The 27,918-nt window shown below is 35.9% G+C and overlaps 1 protein-coding gene across 4 annotated transcripts; it reads right to left on the bottom strand.

The window, feature by feature from the left end:
• Positions 1-690: 690 nt before the first annotated feature.
• LOC134670341 (glycoprotein-N-acetylgalactosamine 3-beta-galactosyltransferase 1-like) lies at positions 691-27,889 on the bottom strand. Of its 4 annotated transcripts, none has more exons than XM_063528153.1 (8): positions 27,730-27,889; positions 13,280-13,392; positions 8,033-8,253; positions 7,541-7,679; positions 6,896-6,992; positions 6,204-6,330; positions 4,775-4,929; positions 691-4,293 (listed from the first exon to the last, which is right to left on the bottom strand). In XM_063528153.1, the coding sequence occupies exons 1-8, from the start codon at positions 27,733-27,735 to the stop codon at positions 4,114-4,116; spliced, it is 1,038 nt and encodes a 345-aa protein (XP_063384223.1). In that variant the 5' UTR covers positions 27,736-27,889; the 3' UTR covers positions 691-4,113. The 4 variants fall into 4 exon arrangements, with proteins under 4 accessions (XP_063384223.1, XP_063384221.1, XP_063384224.1 ...); XM_063528151.1 differs by lacking the exon at positions 27,730-27,889 and adding an exon at positions 25,485-25,697; XM_063528154.1 differs by lacking the exon at positions 13,280-13,392.
• Positions 27,890-27,918: the final 29 nt, after the last annotated feature.

Here is a 27,918-nt window from a genome sequence, read left to right as displayed (position 1 = left end):
TATCTCTGCAGCTGACTGTATTATAGCTACGTGTTATATATTTGTATGGCAAATGATGAGAGAATTTTAACCCATTCACGACTAAAATTTTAACCATAGCGTTGCGCACTTTTATACGCATTTTTTGTCAGAATTGACGCCAGGATTGGTTTGTCGCCGACTGTATAATTTTCCAAAATCAGTAAATACCAACCATCGTCGGCATACTACTGCCAGTAAATAGCTACCGTAACGAACAGAGAACAGCTTTTCGCTACAACGCGGAAAAATATACCTAATTGGCTACAAGAGTAACGCGTAGCTTGCGCTGGCAGTGTGCGTTACATAAAAAGTTAGGTAAGGTCTTCGAAGATCATATTGGCGTAGCGATATCGGGTCGGATCATGATTATATAATATTATATAATCATGATAGAATTAGTATTTATCTTGCCACAGAAGGGCCAAAATATCGTGTAATGTGGAGTCTTGCAAGTTCGCGCTTCGCGACTCCTTTGACGCGGGCCGAAATACCGACAAAAAACGGAGAACAAGGCGCGAAGGCGTGAACAATCTGCGAAATCGACGCCACACTCGCGTTCGCGGCTTCGCCCGTGATTCACGCGCATAGTCTGGAGGGGCCTTAAGATTTAAGTACCATTAGCCTGATACTGATACGCCTTACATCAGATTGGGCCAAATAAAACTACAGTTATAATCACAGGATCACTGGGAACTCAGATTCCAACAGTGTATCCGGTTTTATTAACAAATTGAGCTGAGTTTAACAAAATTGACATAGGACACACAATAGAAAAATATAAGCAAGTTGACACTTTCGCTAGGTACTCTGTCCTATCACGTATAACAGCCGTTAGGGCCGATATAGACTGACTGCAATTTGTATGAGAACTGCAGAGTTGGCGTGCAGTTCCCATACAGGTTGCAGTACGTCTGTTACGGCTTTTAAAGCCAAAAGCCAGTTTTGATTTGGAATTTTCGCGCAAGAATTTGAATAAGTCAGTATAATAATTGACTATTGCGTGTCAAACGTTAAATGGCGGTTATACGTAGTGGGACAGCTTTGCCTTCTAAATTACAGACATTGTCAAAATATTTTGTATAGTCACTTTGTCTTATGTAATAAGGCGAAAAATATAAAATTATAGCTATTTGCTGAGAGCAACAGCAGGCGCCTTACATAAACTTAATTTAAGGCGAAATTTCTTTTTAAATTGCAATTTTAAAATACAATGTACCTAAATAAAACTGGTCGATTAGGACTAACTTGATACAATATTATATCCAATTTTATAACGAAAGGAATAAATACAATTATTATGAATCAGAATTTAGCTTAGCAGGTATTCTCGTATGTATAAAAAGGAACCTCTAAAATCAAGAAACTTAATTCTAAATATTCTTTGGTAATCTCGATTACTTAGAAAGACTAGTAGAAAACCTTAATCTATTTATATCTTATATTATACTGGCATTTCTATTATGATACGTGATCTAATATGACGTACAGGTTATGGCTATTTTTTGTCTCACTAAATATTTTATTTGGTTATGAACCGCCCTTGCTAAGCCTTAGTGCAATTTCGAAGCATAGAATTTTAAGCGTCTATATTTGGTCTAAATAAAAAATCTTAAAAATTTGCCTAATGGTGTGGTCTATGCACAGGGCGGTCAAAAGGTTAAAAGTAGGCATAATTGTATAAAGTTAAAATCCACCGAATAATTGGCATAATATACCAGACATTAGCACCCGCTTTTTGCAGGATTTTATCTACTAAGAAATTAAACTAAGCGTGTTTGTAGGTGCCAACAAAATTACTCTAATAAATGTATCGTAAAAAATAAGTCAAAATAATAGCTTTCACCCGATTACGTTTAAATGCACGATTTAAATGCTCCATATGACCCTGGCGCGAGAAACGATGTCACTACATTATAAATATTTACACTAAGAATATTATTATTAGGCTACGTTTAGTATATATAATAACTAGCTCCAATATTATGGTCTGTTCAGACATATATTAATTCAACATCTTGTGTTCTAAATCAAATTATAGCACTATACGAACGGAACATGTTATAAGGCTTCACATTACAATTGGCTACTTTCCTACTAGTCAAATCAGCTTCTTTTTAGAACTGTCAAAACGATTTGTTAATATGGAAGATATATGAAAACGCGTATAGTGACGTCACGGTTAAGTCATCTACTTTTTATATTTCAATCCCATTTATTAAATAAAAATTGTGGTTAAAAATAACTGGTATATCTATGTTTTTCTAATAATTATCTGACGTTTTATATTGTGCACAGCGTGAAATAATTTACTTCAAGTAGAGGAAAGTACCCAATTATACTAAAATGGCAACATTGATTCAAGAGTCAGTGTTACCATTTAAGGCTTGTTAAAATGTAGCTTTACAAAATAAGGACCCAGATTATTTTTATCTCCTCATTATTTAAGAATGAAATAAATGCCGAAATACACATCATAAACAGTTGTTTTTCGTGTGTTTTTTTCAGTTCTTTTTCGCAAGACATTATTATTTACAACATTTGCGTAAAACTTAAATCTATTATATATTATTATATTAACGATTTTGCTTACATGATTATAAATACTCCATAAGTTATACATACGAACGAATATACAAATTCAAACAACACGATAAAAGAATATCAAAACTCAAAATATACAAGACATTGGACATTATATACAATATAGAAATGTATTAATATTATTGACTGACCGGTAGGCCTTTGGTATATGTTTTAATTATTGTTATTAATAAATTCTGTCAACTTAGAATGATCGAAACTTGAACTAAAAAAAGAAATTGTTATTCCAATAAATTATATGCACAAGATATATTATAATAACTATTATTGTCTACTATTTCATCTTGTTACATCTTATTTAAGTTTGATCTTAACATCCGTTCAATATTCTCGAGTATCCAAAATTAACAGAATTTACTAACCTAATTATGTACCTAATTAATTTAATATCAGTTTAACCTTTTAGTACGAGAGACGTATATATTATGTAGTATCACATAACTATTCTTTCTGTAAGACAAATATTTGATTTATTAATATCGGTATCTACGTATGAGATCAGCAGACAATTACCTAGATATTTTCTGAATACGAGTCCCGTGCGTTCTTTTTGTATGGCAAAAATGCGGCAAACAATTAAGATACCTTCTAAATAGCTTTACTAACACTGAACCCGTCACTAAATACAGTAAGACATATATACAGTCAAAAGTGCAACTATGTAAACTTTTTAAATAATTAATTCTAAACAAAGCACTTTAACGCCTTGAAAATAAACGCGTGTTCAGATATTTGTAAGCACCTTGGTCGCTCCGATATATTTGATTGCGACTGTACCAAAAGATCCTATCTACTAAGTCCATTAAGGCCCACTTGCACCATCCCACTAACCCGGGGTTAAGCGGTTAAACCGTTAACCAAGTGCCAAATTGTACTGGTAACCATAATAACTCCAGGTTTAAGCGGTTAACCCCGGGTTAGTGGAACTGTGCAAGTGAGCTTTAGCATCATAAAAAAACAGTTCCGACTTTTTGAAACCAAAACTTCATTGATTGTATTGTATAAGAAGTAGTCTATGAAAAAATCGGGCCCCGTGTTTGCGAGATGTCAAATTTTTGCAGAGCCCCAAAGCGCCATCTACACTACCTGTCAAATACTTGACGCGAATTTGTCTTAGAATTTACATATCTTTTTAACCTTTTGAACGCCAAACGACGCATCCATTTGCCATGCCACTGACGCCACGGGGGTAAAAATTTAGTTTTGTGAATAAATAATGCCAACCTAAAAGTGGGGTGTTTTTCAGTAGATTGTCATAAAAAAACGATCGACATCAAATGCCGTCTTTGGGGTAGTTGTCACAGTTTTGCATTGACGTCAATTGCCGTCGTGTGGCGTTCAAAAGGTTAATACATACTACATACAATCAATGACTCTTTGTTTGACATTAAATAAGATTTTTATCGTTATAAGACAAGCACAGCACACATATCAACCATACACTTCTTATATTTTACATTTTCAGTACTATACTTAGGTTAAAAGGTTAAACTACTGAGTACCTTGCTTAGTTTCATTACTGCCTACTACATTTGCACTAGTTTTGGCGTCGCTGACTCCATATTTGATGCCGTACGGCCGGAGGTGGTAGATTAAGTAGTCTAATATGTACATCTCCTGAGGGTTTACGTAGTGGAATGAGATCGCGTGGTCTGAACAGCAGTCTAAGCCCTGAAATACAAAATGATATAGTTGTATATATGTTTTATAGTTATTGTTTGTTATGTAAGTGCTCATGGGAGCCGCCAGCATCTTTGGTACAATGCCTCAGGTACCTATTTAAGATTTAAGCTAGTTATTAACCTTTTGAACGCCACAGACGGCAACTGACGTCAACGCAAAATCGTGACACCGACGCCAAAGACGGCATTTGACGTCGATCGTTTTTTGATGAAAATCTACTGAAAAACACCTCTCTTTTAGGTTGGCATTATTTATTCACAAAACTAAATTTTAACCCCACGGCGTCAGTGGCACGGCAAATGGATGCGCCCTTTAGCGTTCAAAAGGTTAATTTCGTATAGTAGTACCACTGTAAAAATAATAAATAAATATTATAGGACATTAATTGTCCCCCTGCACCTTAAGCCTAATTTTAATGTTGTTGTGTTCCGAATAAATGCATCACTCATTAAGACAATTGGACAGTTACCTCGTCTGAAGGGTAGTAGATGTATTTCCAATACCAGAAGCCCTTGTCCTTGTTCGGGAACAGATGGTCCCGGGGCACGAACGGGAAGAACCGCCCGCGGCCCAGGCTGTCCCGGCTGTCCCCCGCTTTCACGCCGATCCTTTCTAGGCAAATACCTGGAAACAATGCAGTCTTAGAATAAATTTAAAAGTGGAAAAATTACTGTCTTGGGTGAGACTTGAACTCACGGCCTCTGGATCGATACTCCAGCGCTCTGCCATCTGAGCCACCAAGACCTTATCCCTAGCCAGCAAATCTTTCCACCATATTATAGGTCAAGGGGACCCTAAGCGACATCTACCGCAAATCTATCTAGCATCGGCCGCTGGAGTATCGATCCAGAGGCCGTGAGTTCAAGTCTCACCCAAGACAGCAATATTTCCACTTTTAAATTTATTCTAAGCTTAATAGCATCGGTCGCAGACGTTTCTGCTTGTTAAAAATGACAATACAGTCTTGTTAGCCTTTTAGATGGTGTGTCCACAGCGCTAAGTATTATGATGTACGAGCCCCGATGCATATGTTTACGTCTATACACTATACTATAGCAACGTGCAGTATACAGGGTGGCTAAAAAATAAGTGCATTCCCGTTGCCATGGAGGTTATGGGAATATACTGAGCAACTTGTACTATCAGACCAAACCCGAAATCGCAAAACAAAATTTACCCTCCCAAAATAGACCAACCAAAATGTATGAATCCGCCAAAATTTTTTCGCGATTTCGTGGTTGGTCATTAAGTAAAAGTTACTCAGTATAATCCCAAAACCTCCCTGGTAACGGGAATGCGATATTTTTAGCCACCCTGTATATAATCTGGTCTGTTGTCAAAGAGTCTCCTTGCCAGTAAAATAAATTACTATGTAGGTACGTCTGAAAATCCGCAACACGGCGAAGAGCAAATTAAATTTTCAGTCAGGGTTTAAATTAGAGATGCCCCGAATAGTGAATTTGGCCGAATACCGAATACCTAATATTCGGCCCCTCTCTCGGCCGAATACCGAATATTCGGCATGACATGCGAACCTTTTGAGTAACAATTATTATGAAAACTTTTCGCCAACAAAGCACAACGTTTTCTAAGATATATTTTTATGTTGAACAGAATTAATGAATATAGTTATTGTCAATCAAATCAGACCCATGATAAAAATAAAATATTTTATAATCAACAAATGCTCAAAAACGTGCCTTCGTATTTAACTACTTTCCAAGAATACGTTTTAAATATGAAATACTCGTATACCTATTTTTTGGTTATTTTTTTGAGTAGTTTATCTTTTTAGGTAGATGCAACAGATATTCGGTATTCGGCAAAGTGGCCGAATAGGCCGAATACCGAATAGTTGCCGAATATTCGTGGCATCTCTAGTTTAAATGATATCATACCCATCTCGGCGTCTTCAGCGCCGTGCTCGCTGGCCTTGCACAGGTGCGGCGACGGCAGGCCCTTGTTCACGAACCGGTCCAGCGCCTCTCGACTCAGCACGTAGCCCGCCCCGCCGCTCATGTAACCCTGCAACGTGACTTAGTTAGCCACAGGACACAGTGTAATTTTTAGGGTTCCGTACTCAAAGGGTAAAAACCGGCCAAGTGCGAGGACTCGCGCACGAAGCACGAAAAGTTCCCAAAGAAATCACGTTTGTTGTATGGGAGCCCCACTTAAATATTTATTATATTCTGTTTTAGTAAGTATTTGTTGTAATAGCGGCAACAGAAATACATCATCTGTGAAAATGTCAACTGCTTAGCTATCACGGATCACGAATGAGTTACAGCCTGGTGAGAGACAGACGGACAGCGGAGTCTTAGTAATAGGGTCCCGTTTTTATTCATTTATTTTATTTTTATTACTAAGACTCCGCTGTCCGACTGTCCGTCTCTCTGTCCGTTGCTTTTTAACCGGCATTGTTGCTTTGCCACGCGCCAAAGTTAGAAGATTGGGCTTTCATAAAAGAAACAATGGCTTTTGTTTAACAGATTAGGGTCTTAGGCGTAAAAATCATTTGAGATAATTCAAACTATACTTAATACATGTATTAAAGGTTGGGGGGGTGAGGGAGGGGGAGGGGGGTACTAACCTGTGGAGTGAACGGTTTGAACCGGCAGCCAAAGTACACGGGGTCGTTGCTGTTGTACTCCGACAACATGTAGCGCAAATTCTCCACTACTACGTACCTGAAAGTATGGAAAAGAATATAGATTACTAGCGACCCGCCCCGGCTTCGCACGGGTTAACAAATACAAATAAACCTTTCTCAAGAATCACTCTATTGATAGGTAAAAACCGCATGAAAATCCGTTCAGTAGTTTTTGAGTTTAACGCGAACAAACACACAAACAGTATAAGACGCGGCGGGGGACTTTGTATTATAAGGTGTAGTGTGTGTATGATAGTAATATTTTAACACAAATCGAACTGCAATATAACGGCAGTAAAGGGCGGACTTTTGCCACGTCTCATGGGAGCCTAGGGTCCGCTTAGCAACTAATCCCAAGAATTGACATATGCACTAGTTCTTACGAAAGCTGCCATCTGACCTAACTAAGAGGGTAAACTAGGCCTAATTGGGATTACTCCGGTTTCCTCACGATGTTTTCCTTCACCGAAAAGCGATTGGTAAATATCAAATGATATTTCGTACATAAGTTCTGAAAAACTCATTGGTACTCCCCGGCTAGTACCTTTTGAAGGAAATATGACACTACTGGAAGTTTAAACTTACGTATCATCGTCGGCCTTAAGGAACCAATCGGCGTCTCTCCTGTGGTGTTCGTACACGTATCGGAACGCCTCTTTCGTCTTGGCCCAGAGATAGTCGCGCCCCTCTTCCACTGGGAGCTTCACTGCCGGGAGATTTGCATCTGAAATTCATTTAGAATCTCTTAAAGCCTGGCGAGAAATCTAAGCTATAACGTATTAAACACTTAATATGTCACGTAGGCGTCGTGTTTAAAGACCTGTGCACACCGGGGCAAAACTGAGAGAAGCATAACAGACACTCTACTGAGGAGATCAGTGGAGAGACTTGTATCCAGCAGTTGAGGTCTTTAGCTAATATGATGGCCTTGTTGTTGTTGTCCTATAGTACCCCATTGGTACAGAGGACCTTCGTGAGACGTCACCATCCGCTCCTGTCCTGTGCCACGCGCTCCGCGTCCCTCCAACTCAGTTCAGCCTAATACATATTAAATTAACCATCTTAACATGAACTGACCTTCCTGCGAGCTCATAAAGATGAGCTTATTGCACCGTTTCCCCCACGTAGCTTTCACATGCCGCGCCTTCTTCTCATGGTTGCTGGGCTGCGTCATGATCCAACACAACACCCGGACCTTCTTTGCTAAATCGTCCGCCTCCGTCCGGTCCTCGTCTCTGTGGGCTGGCTCGTCGAATCTGTGGTCTTGGACATCCATGATTGGGTGCTTGTCGAAGTCTCTGTAACGATTAGTAGGTTTGAAAAGTTACTGAGGTAATGACATATTGGTGTTATGTGGCTGTGGCAGGCGGCCATAGACATTCGATACCCGCCATTTTCAGCCGATAAGTAAGCCGTTCGAACTTGGGTATGTCTTACAGAATACTTTGGCACAACTATTGGTAGGTAGGTATTACAAGCGGCGAAAAAATAGGTTTTTGTGAACCAAGATATAAGCGGTTTACTCTATACCTACTGATATAACGGCTGAGACAGAGGTTTCGTCAACTAAAGTTTATTTACGCTCTTTGGAGCTTTTATAATATTTTTTTCGCAGTTAATTCCAATATGTAGGTACAGGTACATAAATAAATTAAAACTTTTCCTGCAATTAAAAATATGTACAGTCGCCATCAGATATATAGGAGCGGCCGAGGTACTCAAAAATATCTGCACACACACACTCTAAAGGGGCCCACTGATTAACAGTCCGCTGGACGATATCGGCCTGTCAATTAGAACAAAATTTTGACAGTTCCGAACAACTGACAGGCCGATACCGTCCGGCGGAATGTTAATCAGTGGGCCCCTTAACGCCCTGACAATACCGTGTGTACCCTCCTACACATATTTTACACATCATATCGATGCCTTTACCCTTGATAATATATATTTTAATTTTATATGTAAAACGTCTGCATGTAAGTAGATATTTAAATGATACCTTCGACTGAGTTTTAACATTGTAGAAATGTGGATGATAACGCATGCAAACATTTTATAATGAGATGTGTTTGATGATGATAATTAAGGTTTCAAGTAATATGTGACGTCCCACGGGTAAAGGTACCCTATGGCGGTTGGCGCTTACGCTATTATCAACGCCGCCCCAATACGACGTAAGCGCCGGCCGCGATAAGGTACCTTTTTCGTGGAACGTCACATATGGGTGCACAAATCATCTCAAAAATATGTCCCATAGCTCTTATGTTAGCGAATTAGGACCTATGGGACATATTTTTGATTAAGTTGTCTACCCATATTTTTACACTTGACTGTACATGTTATATCGATACTTATAATCTTTAAATACATACCTATGTTGGATGTTTAAAGCAATGAAAAAATATTCAGTTTAAAAATACGTATTAACCTTGATGGTATAAGAAAAGTGGTTCCTAATCCATAAAACTTATATCTATGCATATTAAATGCAAAATGCATAATATTAACAAAAATCACAAAATAGCCGGTCAGCCATTCGATCACATCACAAAATAGCGATATAAAAATGTAGCTTAAAAGCCACGTATTCACTTTAAACATTATTCGATATTAAACTTTCGTGAGACATATTTTAAATTGTTTATACGACAACGGTTTCACTCACTTGAATTTTTAGTCGCTATTGGCAACTTGTTTCGGGCCCGTCGGGGGTCCTTCCTCAGGCTCGATTGCTCGCGGCGGCTGCAACTCGTGCAACTCGTCAGTGCACAATAGCGACTAAAAATTCAAGTGAGTGAAACCGTTGTCGTATAAACAATTTAAACATTATTGCTTATAAACCAAGTTTTCGACGATGATCCTTAATAGAATAGCAAACATTTTCGAACTACCAAACAGTTTCTGAGAAACTTTGTTTACCAACATATTGTTTATAAACGAAATTGTTAATAGTGAATACGTGCGTTTACATTCAAAGCGCAAAGTTCTTACTTAACTATAGGGCATACTTAGCGAAATAGTAAAACCACATAATATACTTATAGCGCTGTATAACTATTTCTAGCCTCGTGCCGCTCGCCATACAAAATTATAGCCAAGGAAGTTAAGAATCTTGTTGTATTTTCAATTGGGTTGAATTTCATTTGTTCAAAAATTTTACGAGATAAATGAAATGCTACCTACTTTGTTATTAATTAAGGTTGACATTCCATCGAATCTGAGTGTACATCCTAATGTACATTGGGCGGCACGAGGCTAGACATTCGAATAAATTTATTTAAGCAGTGAACTGATAAATGACAAAAAAAATTGCAAATGCATTTAACCCATAATACGCCCATTGGGTTGTTTTCTACGCACTGGAAAAAGCGCGCTTGTACAAACAACAACACTCCTAACTGTACATCGGTGGACCTTATTACAAAATGCATAAGGTCCACCGACGTTCAGTTAACAGTGTGGGCGATGGTACTCATCGAAATGAGAGTTTTGAACGTCAAGGAGATCAGAGACTAGTTTTCAGCATAGTGTGGGTTAAATATACAAAACACAAAGTATCTAGATAGAACACAGTTTAATAACCAAAGGTATGTATACCTTAACATAGTACATGCAAATATGTGACGTTTTCAGTCAAAAGTATCACACTGTCGGCTGTCGATTCCTAATGGAGTTGGCCGAAGTATTTTACAGGTGGCGCCAGCATAGATTTTACCTGTCTGTCTTAAGAAAAGTGTCAATACATGTTTTTTTTTGGAAAATGTACCTATGGCCTGAACGCTGGTCCTTGAAGCCAAATGTCATAGATCCAAACTAGACAGGTAAAACCTGAGATGGCGCCATCTACTTTGACAGTTGCCAAATCCACTGCATCTTTCTTTAAGGCAGGTACACTCCACTGACAATATTTTGAATGTTTTGCTTCAAAACGGCAAATATTAAAAACACATTTTTCTTTTAAAAAAAGTTTCTGCTGCATAAAAACTAATGTTCTAGCTAAATTCTAAATAAACGTTACCTATATAATATAGATTGGGCCTTTTTTTTCAAACTAAGTATGTAAAGATCAGTAGTGAAACTAAAGCAAAGTTTAGCTTTGGTTTATATCAATAATTTACAGAATTTACTAGTTTCGTTTATGGTTAAAATTCGATAGAAAATTAAATCTGAAATTTAACGTATTGGCCTACCATCTAAATTTAAATCACAAATAAGTATATTCATTATATATACTTATGTAACTTTTCAACCAAATTCAGGCGCAAAATATTCTTTTTTTCATTATTTCTGGTGGAATAAAGTGTAACATCTACTATTTTTAACATAGCTATATACACCTAATAGTCCTAATAGTCCTCTCTGCAATCAAAAATGCGTATGCACCAACCAGCTGTGTAAACTTAGCTGTTATTTCGAAACGAGTCAGACGCAGTGCATACTAATAAATAATAATTAGGTCACATTAAAGACAAATATTATAAAATACCACTGGCAGTGAAAAATTTACTAAAGGCTAATAATTTAACAGGATATTTGTTCCTAAGTCATGGGTGTTTTACATATTACATACCTATATGTATAATTATATCGTTGTCTTATTACCCACAACACAAGCCTTATTGAGCTTACTGTATCTAGTTCATTTTTTTAGCATTAGAAAGAGCTTGCATTGCAAGAAGGTAAGCGATCTTGACATGTCTTTTACTTGTAAACGCTTTTTGAAAATCAGTAACTATTACTTATGAAAGCAGAAGAATATAAATGATCGTATTAAATTCATAATTGTTACAAATTTGCCGTAACTTATTTTTAAAATGTGTTTTTCAATTAAAAGACACATCAAGATTGTTTACCTTATTTCTAATGCTAAAAAACGAACTATATCATATGGGACTTAATCAATGTGTGTAAAAATGTCCTATAATATTTATTTATTTATTTCGATTTAAATAAATCGGTTTACCTATTACCTAATAGATGGATATAAAAAAGACAAATACCTGACTAAATACATATAACTCTTCAATAGATCAAAGGACTACAACGAAAAAAAGTAAAAAACGAAGCATTCATGAAGAATCTATAACTATAGTTTATACTGTGTTTTTTTTATTCACTACAATATCTTGAGATGTGAATATAGCTGAGCGACATGTACTGAGACCAACCCCGAAATCGCGGAAAATAATTTGGCTCCCCATCAACAGACCAGCCAAAATGTATGAAACAGCCTTTTTCTCCTGTTGGTCCCATAGTAGAATTTGTTCAGTATGACCTATATATTCGTCTCGTTAAATATTATGTTGATAAACAGCCTGTATTATGTTGACTTACCTATTACAAGCCTATTATTTATTATAACATCACTAAACAATGAAGACTGCATATTGCAGACGTATCGTAATACAAACATATCCTTATCTTTTCAAATAAATGCATCAGGTATATTAGTTACTTGTATGTGCGAAGGCAAAAAAGGGATATTAACTACGCTATAAAACCGCCATAAACCTGCATATTACAGTAAAATATGTTATAAATGGTAATATTTTATTTAGCTACTTGTCCTATTTCGCTCATTATGTATGTAAAAACATGAGTACCTAAAAAATACTTAAGCAATAAATAACATCGTTAATTAGAAAACAAGGGTCACCTAGCCTAAATAGATAAAAAAAACATAATATCAACTTTTTGCTACCCAGTATGGTTAATATGTAATACAAAGGCCCCTTTGTATACGTAATACAAGGAAAACGTACGTAGGAAGGGAAGTAGTTAACGAAGAATAGTTATTCACCTAATATCTTTCTAGGGCTTTAGGCGAAAAGCGCAAAAATACGCACAATTCTAAACGAATCATATAAAACGTTTTTATTTAGTGAATACCAAAAAAAAAAAACGTTTTATATGTTGTTAATAATATTATTTATATTTAATTATTTAGAGATAAGTTTTTTTTTTCACACTTAAAATTTAAGGTAGGATAGGAACTGGGACAGAGCTTTTTATTACACATTTATTATGCTAGGTGTAGAACATTTTTACAATTCATGCATGCTACTTAGAACTTAGATGCAGTCTATTCGCTAAAACAGTCAATACAGGCAAAAAAAAACTTTTTAACCTTTTGTTTATTATCAGTTTTTTTTTAGAATGTATAAGAAAATTATAGAGCCAAAATTGCTGGTGATGTAGTTAGCCGGTCTGGCTCTAAGTCCACAGCTACTTAAGAAAAAAATTGAGGCCCTCAAAAGGTTAAAAGGTGAAAAAAAATGCACATGCAACACAGACAACATGCCAAGAACAGAGTTTAGTTACCTGTACGGGGAGGATCCGGTCGACGTTAACAGTATGTACGCGAAACTAAATCCGGCCGAGATCCCAATCACCAGGGTTAGCACAAATCTTCGACCCATCACCCTTCCTTCAGCCTGCACAGGTGTCAGAGGAGTGTACATTGCAACTGCGTTCAAAAATTACTGGCCAGTGACAATTTTCGGCCGTTTAAAAAAAAGAATTAAAAAGTTTTGGCCACAGACTGCTATTTAATTTTTGAACGGAGTTTTCACGCGAGTGTGTTCACGTAATGAGCGTTGTCGCGATTGTAAGTTTCAGGGCGAAATAAATTCAATAATGCCGTCGTCATGAACAGTCGTGCGTAATTAATGAGTGTACCAAACGTCAGTATTAAAAATATGATAGGTAATAATTCATTGAATTATTTCAGGAATTTAACAATACCTTTTAAGCTGTATCGCGGAGGAATGATTAATAAAGTTTTAGCAAGTAAACGCATTTTGATACGGACACGCTGGGAATTATAAGGACATTAATTAGTTTTTTTTAATTAATTGGCTTATTTAATAACGCGGGGCAAAGGCGTTCTGGTTATTCAATTTTGAGGAAAACAAATGTCGATATCCGGGATAGGCGATAGAGTAATAATTAATACCAACAAGCTAGGCTTTACATTAAAAACTGCGATATAACAGACTTACCTAATTAAAATTTACAATATTTAGCGCTAATTGTGACTCTTTCTATTTTAATGTATATAATCTAGATAATCTATGAACGATCTGTTTTTAGGGTTCCGTACCCAAAGGGAAAACGGGACCCTATTACTAAGACTTCGCTGTCCGTCCGTCCGTCTGTCACCAGGCTGTATCTCACGAACCGTGATAGCTAGACAGTTGAAATTTTCACAGATGATGTATTTCTGTTGCCGCTATAACAACAAATACTAAAAACAGAATAAAATAAAGATTTAAATGGGGCTCCCATGCAACAAACGTGATTTTTGACCAAAGTTAAGCAACGTCGGGAATGGTCAGTACTTGGATGGGTGACCGTTTTGTTTTGCTTTTTTTTGTTTTTTTTTTGCATTATGGTACGGAACCCTTCGTGCGCGAGTCCGACTCGCACTTGCCCGGTTTTTTCTCTTTTTTTTCGAAAAATGTAATTAAATGTATTTTTTCATAACAAACGCAACGTGGCCAATTATTTGTAGATGTATTAATGCCCCATTTAAAAAATCCTGAGATACATGTCCAAAGAGGCTAATAACACAATTTACAACCACATCCTTTTTATAATAATATGTATTAAACGTCCATTATAAGATGTGAATCAGGTCAATCAAGTACTCTCAAGTGGATCACACGATACCGATGTGTTATGTCCATTAAATCATCCACTTTCAAGTAGGTACCTACAGATAACGAGCAAAATGCATCAATTGTAAGAATACAACGCAAGTAACTGCAAAGTACTTCGGCTGGAACAAACAAGAAATAGTCAACATCGGACTATGCAAAAATATCTGAGCACTAACGCCTTGACAATCAATACGAGGCGGGAGCAGATACTTCTGAGCGTCTTGGCCGCTCCTATATATCTGATGGTGGTTGTAGTAAATATTGAATAAATCTTTTTTATATCGCTTGAAATGTTCTAAATATTATTATTATTTTATTCTCTTTATTTATTTATCGTCTTAGGTTAGGTATTTTTATAATATGAATATAAAAGTAAAATATAAAAACACTTACAAAACAATAAAAATACATATAACCACATTATAAAAAACCTAACCTAGGGTGCCGCCAGCAGCGGGGCAAGGCCCAAGCTACCGGTGGTCAGGGCTGCAGAGAGAGGAACCGACGTACTATCCGCGCCGTGTCCAAGATCACCGCCTTCTGCATCTGTCCCTTGATCCAACCACCTAGCGAGAGTCTCTCGAGATGTTGGTCGAGACTCTTCGCTATTAAACCGTTCACTGAAACGACTATCGGGACAATGATCGTCGAATCAACATCCCACATGGCGGTTATCTCGTGAGCCAAGTCTAGGTACTTACTGGACTTGTCCTTCTCGGCCTTCACGAGATTCTCATCATGGGGGATGGTGATGTCAACGAGCATGGCCCGACGTTGCGATCGATCTATTATCACAATATCAGGCTTATTGGCTACAATAGTCCTGTCAGTGATGATAGATCGATCCCAATAGAGCGTGGCACGACCATTCTCGAGAACAGGCGCAGGTGAGTACTTGTAGTACGGTACTTCGCAGTCCACAAGGCCATATAGAAGAGCAAGTTGCTGGTGAATAATCCTGGCTACGAGATTATGTCTGTGCAAGTACTCGCCGTTAGCAAGATGAGAACTTATTTTATTAATTGTTAGCTTTATGATTTTTTCATGATTTTCGTATGAAATAATTTACATATTATAGGTGATCTACGTAAATTTATATTACTTATGAACTCAAAAGCAATTGTAAAAAATGGTGCATTTGTAATTATTGAAATCATTGTATAATAAAAACATGTACGCAAACATAAGAAGTAAAATTACAAATAACAGAATAGAATAGCAACAAAAATTGCCACAACGCGTATGTTTTAATTGAAGTGAATTGTTCAAATGGTTTGAATTATGCCTAGTATGCTTTTCAAGGATTGTGTATAATAAACATTAATATACGTACATTTGAACATTAATATACGTTCATTTGAATGCGAATATCTATTCATATGAGTAACGAATTGTCGCATCGCAATCGCAATATTAAAAATGGAATGGAATTTGATTAAAAATGCAATAAATCAGATAATGAGGAAACACTACAATGTGCAACTATGCCGGTAACCGAAGACAATATTACTGAGAAACTTTATTTTAAGTGCCTCACACTTTTAGCTATTAGGAGATGTTTTTAACACGAACACAGCGAATATAATTTTAGTTTTGATTATTATTGCGCTTCAATAACATATTTTTTTCCTGAATCTATTAATAGTCGTCTCATTTCCTCTGTACCGAAAGGTAATGATTATATTAGCGATTTAATTAATACAATACAGTAGAATCCGTTTATTATGACTCCGCTTATACTGACCAACTGCTTACTATGACGTAATTACTGTGCGAAGTTTGGTTTTCATATAAAATTCTTTGTGACAAATTCGGATAAGATGACTTCGCTTATAGTGACAAACCGCTTACTATGACCTAAAAATCCTATTTCCATGAAATTATGTCCGGTTATACTGCTACATTCGCTGGTTTTCGTGGCCGTCAACACATCTTTCCCTTCGAGGACGTTTGGTGCGTTCGTGGCGTGTAAGGTATTTTAGTTTTGACAAGTTGATATTTGTTGCAAGTTTAATAAAACTCATTTCTCATAAAGGAATTTGAGATTAATTTGGAAAACAACAAAAATAAGAAGTTGTACAAGTATGTTTTATATGACATCCGCTTAGTATGACGTGTTTGTCACTTCCCTTCGATGTCATTATAAGCGGATTCTACTGTACATTTGAACTGTCAAATAATGCTCCCTATATAATTTTAAACACATTTTAACGGTAATTTCTACTTCCACCCTTTTACAGCAAGGTGAGGCTAGAGTTGACCCAAGTCTGAAACGATTTTGATAGCACACGCAGTGCAAGTGTTATTTTAAACGTCAGACTTCTATGACATTATGAGGTATAAATAACACTTGCACTGCGTGTGCTATCAAAATCGATGCAGACTTATCTTAGTCTAACTTTCACTGATATCTTATTCATAGGAAAATTAGCAACTATCGATTTATTATCTCTAACAAAAAAGTCTGTTGTCGACACAGAACACCGCCTCTAGAAACCTAATATTGGCCATTTTGTTCCCGACGCAAATCACCAAACTGTGAGGTGCGGGAGGGGTGCTCACGGCGTTGCGATTGGTCGTTTCAAACATGGCGCGCTGATACGTGTAAGCGTAGGGATGGGACATGTTCATTACAGTTAGTGGGTACTGCTATTAGTGATACCGAAATTTATTGTGGTAAAATTGTTACCAATTTAGTATACTTAGAGTAAACTTACTTAATAATTATATTGAATAATTTAATATTTCATTAAGTAATTTAACAAAGTACCTGAAAATTTTACTTAACATATTAGGGCATTTTTGTTTAAAGTACCCAGAACTTGAATTTTAAAGTTTAGAAATTTTATATTATTTCCACTCAGAATCGCAATCTCTTTCGATACGAGAATAAAAGTGTCGCCAAAATATCATAATTTTTTTTTTGTCCCTTTTATTAAGGTCATAGAAGATTGTATTGAAAACATATTCAAATGGACCAATAACATATGCCTATTACAAATCAACTCCGAGTTCTCTCGCACTTCTTTGAAGTTCATCACCAGGTCCATCTCGTGACATGAGACCTAACTGCTCACCTAGAGGATTCTAAAAAACCCATACAACATATGTCTATCACAAACCAACACCGAGTTCCCTCGCACTTCTTTGAAGTTCATCATCAGGTCAATCTCGTGACATGAGACCTAACTGCTCACCTAGAGGATTCTAAAAAACCCATACAACATATGTCTATCACAAACCAACACCGAGTTCCCTCGCACTTCTTTGAAGTTCATCATCAGGTCAATCTCGTGACATGAGACCTAACTGCTCACCTAGAGGATTCTAAAAAACCCATACAACATATGTCTATTACAAACCAACACCGAGTTCCCTCGCACTTCTTTGAAGTTCATCATCAGGTCAATCTCGTGACGTGAGACCTAACTGCTCACCTAGAGGATTCTAAAAAACCCATACAACATATGTCTATTACAAACCAACACCGAGTTCCCTCGCACGTCTTTCATCATCAGGTCCATCTTATAACATGCGGCTCCGCTGGCCTAGAGGATACTAAAAACATATTACCTACATATTATGTCTAAAATGGTACAATACGGCATGCATGACGAAGCACGAAGTTTCCGCAACTGACGAAACCATCATCGTCACATCACTAGTCGAAAGGGAAAGGGATAGCACATTGCATTTTCAAGTTGACGAAAAGGGACGGACTACTGCGCCTCTACTTAGTGACCAGTATAAAATGAACCCCGCGGACAAGAAACATTATTCAATGAAATAATGAATTTTACTTTCCAGTGGGATGTTATTCCATCTGTTTTGTAAGTAGAAGTCTTAGATGACTTGCCACACCATTTTATGCTGCAATATCCCATGATTTCCGAATAAATTCAATAGTTTACGATTTATTTTCTGAGACTCGTGCACACTGCTAACAGGTCGTAATCTTGGGCGCAACTGATCGGAGTGGCGCGCGAGCAATCTTATATTTGACCTATACACCATACGTGCGGTGACCGCGAGTCGTCCTATAAGCTCGGTCTATAGGGGTTGGTCTGTGGTTGTCGATAACAACCGGGTGTAAACTGTGTCATCCGCATAGACTAGGATGTTTTGTCTGTGGTCATCCCTGACTTTTGTATAAAGATAGCTAGATAATAGTTATATGTTTTACAAGGGGGCAAAGTTGTTGTTTAACCGCTCGTGCTAATATTGATACCCGAGCAAGCGAGAGATTCCAAAATTGAATCACGAGCGTAGCGAGTGGTTCGAAAAATGGAATCTTGAGCGTTTCAAGGCACGAAAAAATTTGCCCCCGAGTGTAACACAAAGTTTTCCACCACACGAAACCGAAGCAAATATTAAATGGAAAGTATCAAACAAAATCAAACCAAATCAAATCCAAATAAATGTTATTCAATATTTATCATCAAAAATCATCATTTTAAAAGTCAATTCTACCAGCAAACATAAGAAAACAACTCAAAATTTGCATTTGACTACTTTGCCTCACATGTGAATAAAATGAAACTTTGCTATCAGTTTTTGAAGTGCAAAGTAAGCCTTTCCGAGCTGGTGTGGTGAAATTATATTTGCACTATCCTAATTATAGCCAGTTAGGTTCGTCAAAGTAGAAGCATTAACATATAAAAGTGGATTTCAAGATACTTGCGAGGATTTCCCCGTTTCAATTTTGTGGCATTTTTTATTACACAAAGAAGTTCATTAAATTTAGCAATATTTTTTTAGTTCATCCTTCCATGTTGTCAATTCAGCCTTATGGAATTTTAAGCCCGTACCATTGGGGTATCACCAGTGTAAACTCTAATTTTAGATCAATTTTTCAGTATCTTAAGAGAGCAAAGCACTGTTATTTATTGCCTCTTTATATTTTACGACTGTTCTATTTTAATGAATAAATCCCTAGAGCTTAGTAGCATTTTAATAGTTTTATTTTACTGCTAAGTTTATAGATATATACTTATTTTTAGTTCTATAAAAGTGATCTACAAAAAGCGATTGTAAACATTATTGACGTCAATACTTTTATTAAATAATAGTTACTAACTAAATTGAAAGGATAATATGAATATGAAGCTAACTTGTATTGATTATTCAACATGTTATTCGAATACACTTGTTTCAACATTGGCGTGAAGTGAACACATAAACTGAAAGAACACGTCAAGGGAATGTACGGAATATTCGTACTGCGGTTAAGACCGCCACCGACACTAGATATTATAAACACTTTATAGGTAAGTAGAACAGATGCACGGGATAATAAAAAACTATGTAATTTAAAAAAATATTTTTGGCATTATTCAATTAAAACAAAATAAACAAATATCAAATAAATCAAGTTACCCATAGTAATGTAGCTAAAACTACGTTTTGTTATACAATGGAATCGATTATAGATAAATAAATTTAATAAACGATTGAATTACGTTACGCACTAAAATATAATTTCACTCTTCAAAGACACTTGGTTAAAATCACGATTTTTACACTTTTTTTAACGCCAGAGGTAAATTTTAAAGCTTAATAAAATTATGCTTGTTTAAGCTCTATTAAGTCGGAACGCCGATCCGCGTACGAGAAACGTATTTGAAAAAAAAAATCGCGCCACACGAAAGGTCAAGTAATAACCCTTCAAAGCATTAAGATTGTTTAAATTTTAGTCACGCATACCACACGCATTTTGTAACTGTCTCGATAATATTGACGTGAACACACTGGCGATTTGATAGCGGTTTTAGAGAATAAGGACCGTGTAGACAGTCCGTACAGCGGTTAGGAGATCCGCCACCAATACTGGACATGTTATCAACAGTTATCTATAGAGCGATTTCTGTTGGGTTATAGGGTTGGCACGTTACAGATTATAGGCATACCTGTGCCAACTCGGGGCACGAAAATTAATTGATGTTTATTATTAAACATTATTGACGTATATTTATGCATTTGCTTATTGGAAATCCTGTATTTCTGTAAACAGGTTTAATATCATGTTTAATATCGAGCCTCTTAAGGTAAAAATCATTAATACTTACCATCACTTTTGTGTTCATGCCCCGAATTAGCACAGGTATGATTAAATGTTACATTTTTGGAAGAACGTTAATGTGTTTATAGGTTTCACAAAAAAAATGGCAAGAGACTGACATTTCCAGATATAAATTTAGTAAAATAGTTAATTTGAATGACTGTACATGCCATTGTTTTTAAAACCTATAAATAATGTTATCAAGTTGATTTCAGCCTTTACATCATTTAATGGTACTATTTAAAGGTTTTCAATAATTAATTGTTTTTAAGTATACAATTAAACAATGCGAAAGCCAGAAACGCCAAGAAGAAATCGCATTTAGTATGTACATACTTATAAATTCGATGTAGGTATATCTGAAAGTCCGGGTCACTTCAAATTTATAAGAAAGTTTATGGCACTAAGGTATCACTAATAGATAAATGACCAATGGATTACTCGTATGTTAAAACGTTTCCTTTTTAGGGTTCCGTACCCAAAGGGTAAAACGGGACCCTATTACTAAGACTTCGCTGTCCGTCCGTCCGTCCGTCTGTCTGTCACCAGGCTGTATCTCACGAACCGTGATAGCTAGACAGTTGAAATTTTCACAGATGATGTATTTCTGTTGCCGCTATAACAACAAATACTAAAAACAGAATAAAATAAAGATTTAAATGGGGCTCCCATACAACAAACGTGATTTTTGACCAAAGTTAAGCAACGTCGGGAGTGGTCAGTACTTGGATGGGTGACCGTTTTTTTTTGCTTTTTTTTTGTTTTTTTTTGCGTTATGGTACGGAACCCTTCGTGCGCGAGTCCGACTCGCACTTGCCCGGTTTTTTCAATTTAACTGAATAATATTTAAAAGCTCAATAGAAACTGGCTCTCAGATATAGATATACATCTTAATTTAAGAAGTACATATGTACTTAGTAAAGTAAAAGTATTTTTGTTAGCCTACATATTAATTTGCTCCTTTATGTAACGAAAAATATCATTGTTACCAATATAAATTTAATTAAGGTTGACTGGTAGCTTTTGGCATTAAGTCCGCCTTTTGTACGATAGGTATGTTTGTCTTTTGTGTAATAAAGATGAAATAAGTAAATAAATTTAATAACTGTCGTTACACAAATGAATTAATTAATTTGTGGACGAATCAATCAAATTTATGCATTAAAAAAAACAATATAAGTCCGACAAAAATGTGGCAATCCTTACAGGTCACGAGATAATCGTTTTAGTGATAAGTGGGTGAGGCGGTTATCGTTTCATTCAAGGTACATACATATACAAATAAAACGTGTTTTGCCGCGGTTACTTGTGGTTGTGGCACTGATAGGATACTATGATTTTAATAGTATTTGATCTTAATGATCTTCTACAGTCACGTTTTAATATTTTAAACATAATTTGGTCAGCGTGTTTTAAGTGCAATTTTATTTTATTAGTGTAAAGGTACAAAATAGACGACGTATGTGTTGAATCAATTGATAACAATTCGAACGTACACTGATGATATCAGGATTACATCCAACTGATGTCATTCAGTTATCGAGCATTTCGCTCGTATTTTTCCGAAACTAATATTAATCATGGTGTTAATCATGGTCCAACTAAATATAAGATAAAACCTCAGAGATACACATAAGAATCACACAGATTTTTTTTATGTTATTACGTGTATTTTAGTCACAAACGTGCGTGGATGTGCGGTTAACTGTGAATAATATCATAAACTTGTGTAAATGATTATTTTATAACAAATATGTGTACAATTTTTCGCCTTATCGCATTGAAATTGACATGCATCACGAGCTCATAAGGGGTTTTTATAACGCCGAATTACACCTGGAGCAAACGAACCTTAAAAATCGGATCATGATTTTGTATATTCGTCTTCACTGGACTAGAGACGCTCTGAGAGTTCCGAGAGAATATCAAATCATATTTTTTTTCCGAACCCAGCACGACTCTAGCTCGTGCGTTATTTATATAACTGTGCGGGCGCGCGACTCGGTGTGATATCTCACATGTAATATCATACATTACAGCCTGTGCAAGTGTGCAGTGCGTGTGTAAGCAGCATTTAATAAAAATATATTTGTGGAGGATGTCTGACAACCCTATTTGAGATGTTGTCTCATTGAGTCAAGAATCTTGTTTATAAACAAATGCTTGTTTGCATATTTGTTAGTTCGGTTCATATAACGCTACTTGTTTTTTTTTTCATAAGCCTTGTACTGACGTCTGATTTTCGCATAATCAATATTTTAAAATTTTTCTCAGTTATATAATAGGGGAACAATGATTACTCGCGTCCGCGGGAAGATTACCTTGGATACCCCGCAACCGCACGTGTCCCCTGGGTGGTGCTAAACAGTAATCAACTTTGGCTGCTGCACTGCACTATTCTATACGAGAGCCTCGCAGCAAGTAAAATAGAAGCGAATTAGCGGATGGCGCTGGAGCAGATATACGGCGTTGCATGAACAAGAGATTTCCTTTGGCAGGATTGGTCCTTAGGACCCAGGGATGGATTCAAGAAGTGGAGCCACCGAGATTTTTGATGTATATTTTTAGGGGGGGGGGGCTCTCAACTTGATCTTGATATCTGTATCATTTAAGCTACTAGGTCAAGTTTGGTATCGTTTCCGTATAAATCGGGGGTGCCGAATTCATTTCTGATATCATAATGACACCACTCCGAAGTAAAAACACATAAAATATGAAAAAAATACTTTTTTTTAATTCGTCTTCACGCTTAAACTGCTGAACTAATTTAGTTAAAATTTGGTACAGAGATAGTTTGAGTTGACTGACTGACTTGACTTAGAACCTAAACTTAAAGAATTATTTACCTCAAACGTCGCAGACGCTTAAACCCCCCCCCCCCCCCCCCACTCCCCACCTGCATCAAAAATCTAGGTGGCTCCACTTCTTAAATCCATCCTTGGATCCTAAGGACCAATCCTGCTAAAGGAAATCTCTTGTTCATGCAACGCCGTGGTTGACCTTTTTTTGCTCTGAGCAAACACAACTAAATTGCCATACTATTCGCCTACTCCTTTTGTATCGAGGTAAGGCGGTGAATATTCTCGGTTATGATAGTACAATTAAAGAGTTATTGATTATAATTACTTATCCCAAGAAATAAACGTGCCCCCTAGTTTGACAGCCGAACCAGATGGCGCTATACTGCGCCATATGTTTTGTGGGCACTTCACTGTATTTGTCAAACGTAAACAACAACCAGAGTAACCGCATAATGTTAACGCACAGCGCCATCTACAAATGTCTATCAAATTCGAGATGTCGGCGGCCGATCTTAAAATCAGGCAGACCATGAAATTCCTAGGCATATCGTGAATATCATTGTATCGTTCCCTGAGTCGACCGGGGCTCCTAATATTTCTGGACAGTTTGCCCTTCGAGCATCTGAAACAACCTAAAGAAACTATCCCACACATCTATTGGTTTAATTTACATAGGAACATTACACAGGAACTTTACGATCGGCCGTTGACAAAAACACAAATTTATCTTAAACTTTATACGTATACATCTTACACGGTCAGATCTTTGGTCTAATGAAAGTAATGAAATATTAACACAACTGTTACTTATTTTCTTTGCGTATTTCAACTTATATTTCAGCTAGACTCTTATATTGCTCAATGTGTATAGTCTGAGTGTATAGTAGAGAAACCAGTGTTGCCAACTTGGCATAAATGATGCCAGATCTGGCATATTTTCACTCGCTTTGGCACCAAAATTTTCCATTTAGCATCTGGCATATTTAGTCTAAGCCAAGTTTGCACCAACTTGGCAGCAACAATATGCGCAATCGCCTTATGTGGTTCATATTTTCATATGAATTTTGACATTTGTGGACGGATGGACGTCCGCGGACTATATAAAGTTGGTCAAGCAGATCTTGTCAGTCGAAAAAGGCGGTAAATTTGAAAAATGTATGTGTTTTAAGTGTCTAATTTCAAGTGATATTTTAGCATTTTTAGTGTTCCGTACAAAACTTTGTTTACGGAACACTTATGGGATCACTTCAGTTATTAGCATAGTGTTTAAAAAAAATTTGGCATAATTTTGGCATAATCTAGACATTAGTCTAGCATTTTTTCAAAATCCGAGTTGGCAACACTGAGAGAAACATAACATACTGTATTATTTAATCAGCTGGTTAATGTTAATATGCTACCAGTTGGCGTCGTGGTTTCTGTTCATTGCGACACGATAATAAGACGATATTTGATTAGGTATTGCACAAATTCATTAAGTACCTATTTTTAATTAATTACGGTAAGGTTTACTCGGGTAATTCCGAATGTCGAAAACTGTCGGATAGTTCTGAAAAGAGACTTTTATTATGATGGAATTTAGGGTGATTTTCATCTGAATTTCGGAATTATCCGACATTCGGTATTACCCGAATACACGTCAGAGCGCGGCGCGCTCATTCTTTCTTCCGTGCACCTTACCTTACCTATACAATATTTTAATCCTTTTAAAATTGTACTTTTTATCTTTTTTTCGAGGTTTACATCTTATAAAAAATATTGAAAATGTTTTTTTTTAGTCTCTCTTTTTGTAATGATCACATGACATAAAATAAGGTAAAAAATTGTACGCACATTTTACATCCTTTACTTTTTAAAATATTGTAAATTAATAATCGGACCATGGATCTTAAAACCAACAAATTAATAAACCAGACCTGTTAACGACAGCCACAGTACAATTAAAAATAGCAAATAACATAAAATAAATATTAAAAACTACTTGATAACATCAATGCTTATCTTACAATATTATTAGACTCCATTTTAGTCACAATCATGACTGCCCCTAACTAATATAACCGTACACAACACAATGCTGCAGATATACTGAACTGACTTACACAATTAAAATATTTTAATGGTTTCTCATAATAGGCAATTTTATGTTCTCCAGTAATTGATAGGAAACATTTTATAGCTTTTTATTAATGACGAGCGACTTACAGATTGAGTGGAGAAAGAAAATACATTTTATGATGTAGTTACTTAGGGCCACTTTCGTAATTCAGGGTTAACAGGTTAAACCCGGAGTTAAATTAACCCTGTGTTAACAGTTAACTCTGAGTTAGTGGCTAACCCTGGATGGTGTAAGTTTCCCTTAGAGTATTGCACATAAATGACATAATATATTAGCCATCAAAAATATCCATACTATTCTAGATGCTCAAAAGTATCTAAATGAGGTCAGATATTTGTAGCACCTTGTTTATTTTCGTCTGTCCTGGTCGGTAAAAATCGCGTCTCATATTTAAACATCCTCAAAAATAAAAATACTTATAAATTTATTGCAGTTTAACATGATGGTGTTTTCTCCTCCAAAAGCTGAAGGAGCACAATCTTTAGTCCACAAGTTAAGTCAAAAGCACTTTACACTCTGTTCTTTATGGTATGGCATAGCTTTTGACAGGAAGACTTATAAATGTTGGACACAAAGCACCACAGTGGAAATAAACAAGTAAGTTATTTAGATACTTAGTGTAGTGACCAGTAAATTACCACCACCACCTTTCATTGCCAGTCACCTTTTGTAGCAAATTAGATTTTATCAGTATACCCAATTAAGAAATGTGAAATTTGATAAGAGTAATTGATGCGGGTTTCCCCGCCTCAGCATTGCAAGTATAAGTTAATTAAGCTGAGTTTGTTTTTCATTATGCAGTAAATGCAAAAGGTAATGATGCAAGGACCATTCAATACTCAAGATTGCCTGCAATGCCAAACATTATTTAACAAGACATGATAATTAAACATCTGGTAAAAAATCACTGCTATTTTAAGCCAGGCAATGTTTGGCATTGTAGGCAAAGTTGAGGAAGTTTATGGTAATATTACTACCACTTTTCTATTCTTAATTTAATTTATGAACACAGACCAAACCAATAGCATTGGCACAGATATACAAAGCTAAGATTCTGTAATGATGTCCACATAATTATTAATTTAGAATGAACTTTGCATGAATGCTTATCACCTTCGACTTATCTAGCGCTGGTTTGTTACTCTCTATGAAAAATCATAACTGCAGGCTAATTTAACTGATTTAACTGATTGAAAACACTTTCAAATACAGTAGAAACTCTATATAGCGACACTCGAGGAACCACATGTTTTTTGACGCTATAGACTTTTCGTTATTGTATAGAGAGAAATTAATATTAAAGTAAAGGAACTATAAACAACAAATGCCGAAGTTATAAGAAGTGAATTGTTATATCAAGTGATGTTATGTGGAGTTTACACTGTATGTTTACTATCTGATTGAGAATTTCTCAAGACAATCCCCAGAAATTGTATGATAAAACAATGTTGTGTTATTCTTGCACCTAATAGTTACTTATGTGAATATCTTCCAGGAAGTCATATCATACTACAACTATGCTTCAGGTAGATGGATACTGTGACTCCAAAAACCACAAAACACCAATGTCAAAAAGTAGAAAATACATAAGGACCAGAATGAAATAAAAAACCAGATAACAAAAAGGTAAACATAACAGAAGTCAATAATAGTGATACCTACTTATTGGTTTTGATACAGTAAAAATATCCATTAGTTCATTTGTTAATTATGTTTTAACCGTTTTTTTTATATTTAGACAACATCACTCTAATATTAGTCACGGTAAAGAGCATGGATTGTTTGTCACTTTTACATTACATTAAATTATTAAATAAAACAAAGTTTAATACGAAACAATATTAAAACATACCTGGAAGCCTGAAATTATAAAATGATATAAAAATATAACAAGGTCCGTAGTTACTCACACACAGGATGTGTAGGATGTGTAATATGATATTAAATTGCAGAGATAACAGAAGCCTACAGCATAGTATATGTGACAAATTATGCCTTGTAATAACTGCGACAATGGTAATGACGCTTGTATACCGATGTTAAAATTATTTTATTAAAAAATTTGTTGTATAAAATCAATTTTAAATGGGAAAACAAAAGTAATTTTTGGATTGTTAAGTACTACAACTTACGGCCATTGCTGCTTCTTCTCTTATACTTTCACAGCTTTAAAACTAACGCAATTCATTATTTTTAATAATTAAATAGCTAATGAGACATATTTTTGATTATTTTCATATATTAATAAAAATCGAAGATGATTAAGATAAAACAGTATGTCAGATGTCAGGTCAAGTCGTCTGTCAAGTTTGTGAAACATG

Source organism: Cydia fagiglandana, chromosome 13 (genome assembly GCF_963556715.1).
Source record: "Cydia fagiglandana chromosome 13, ilCydFagi1.1, whole genome shotgun sequence".
Lineage (NCBI taxonomy): Eukaryota > Metazoa > Arthropoda > Insecta > Lepidoptera > Tortricidae > Cydia > Cydia fagiglandana.
Note: the sequence above shows the minus strand (reverse complement) of the source record. Positions and strands in the feature narration are given on the sequence as shown.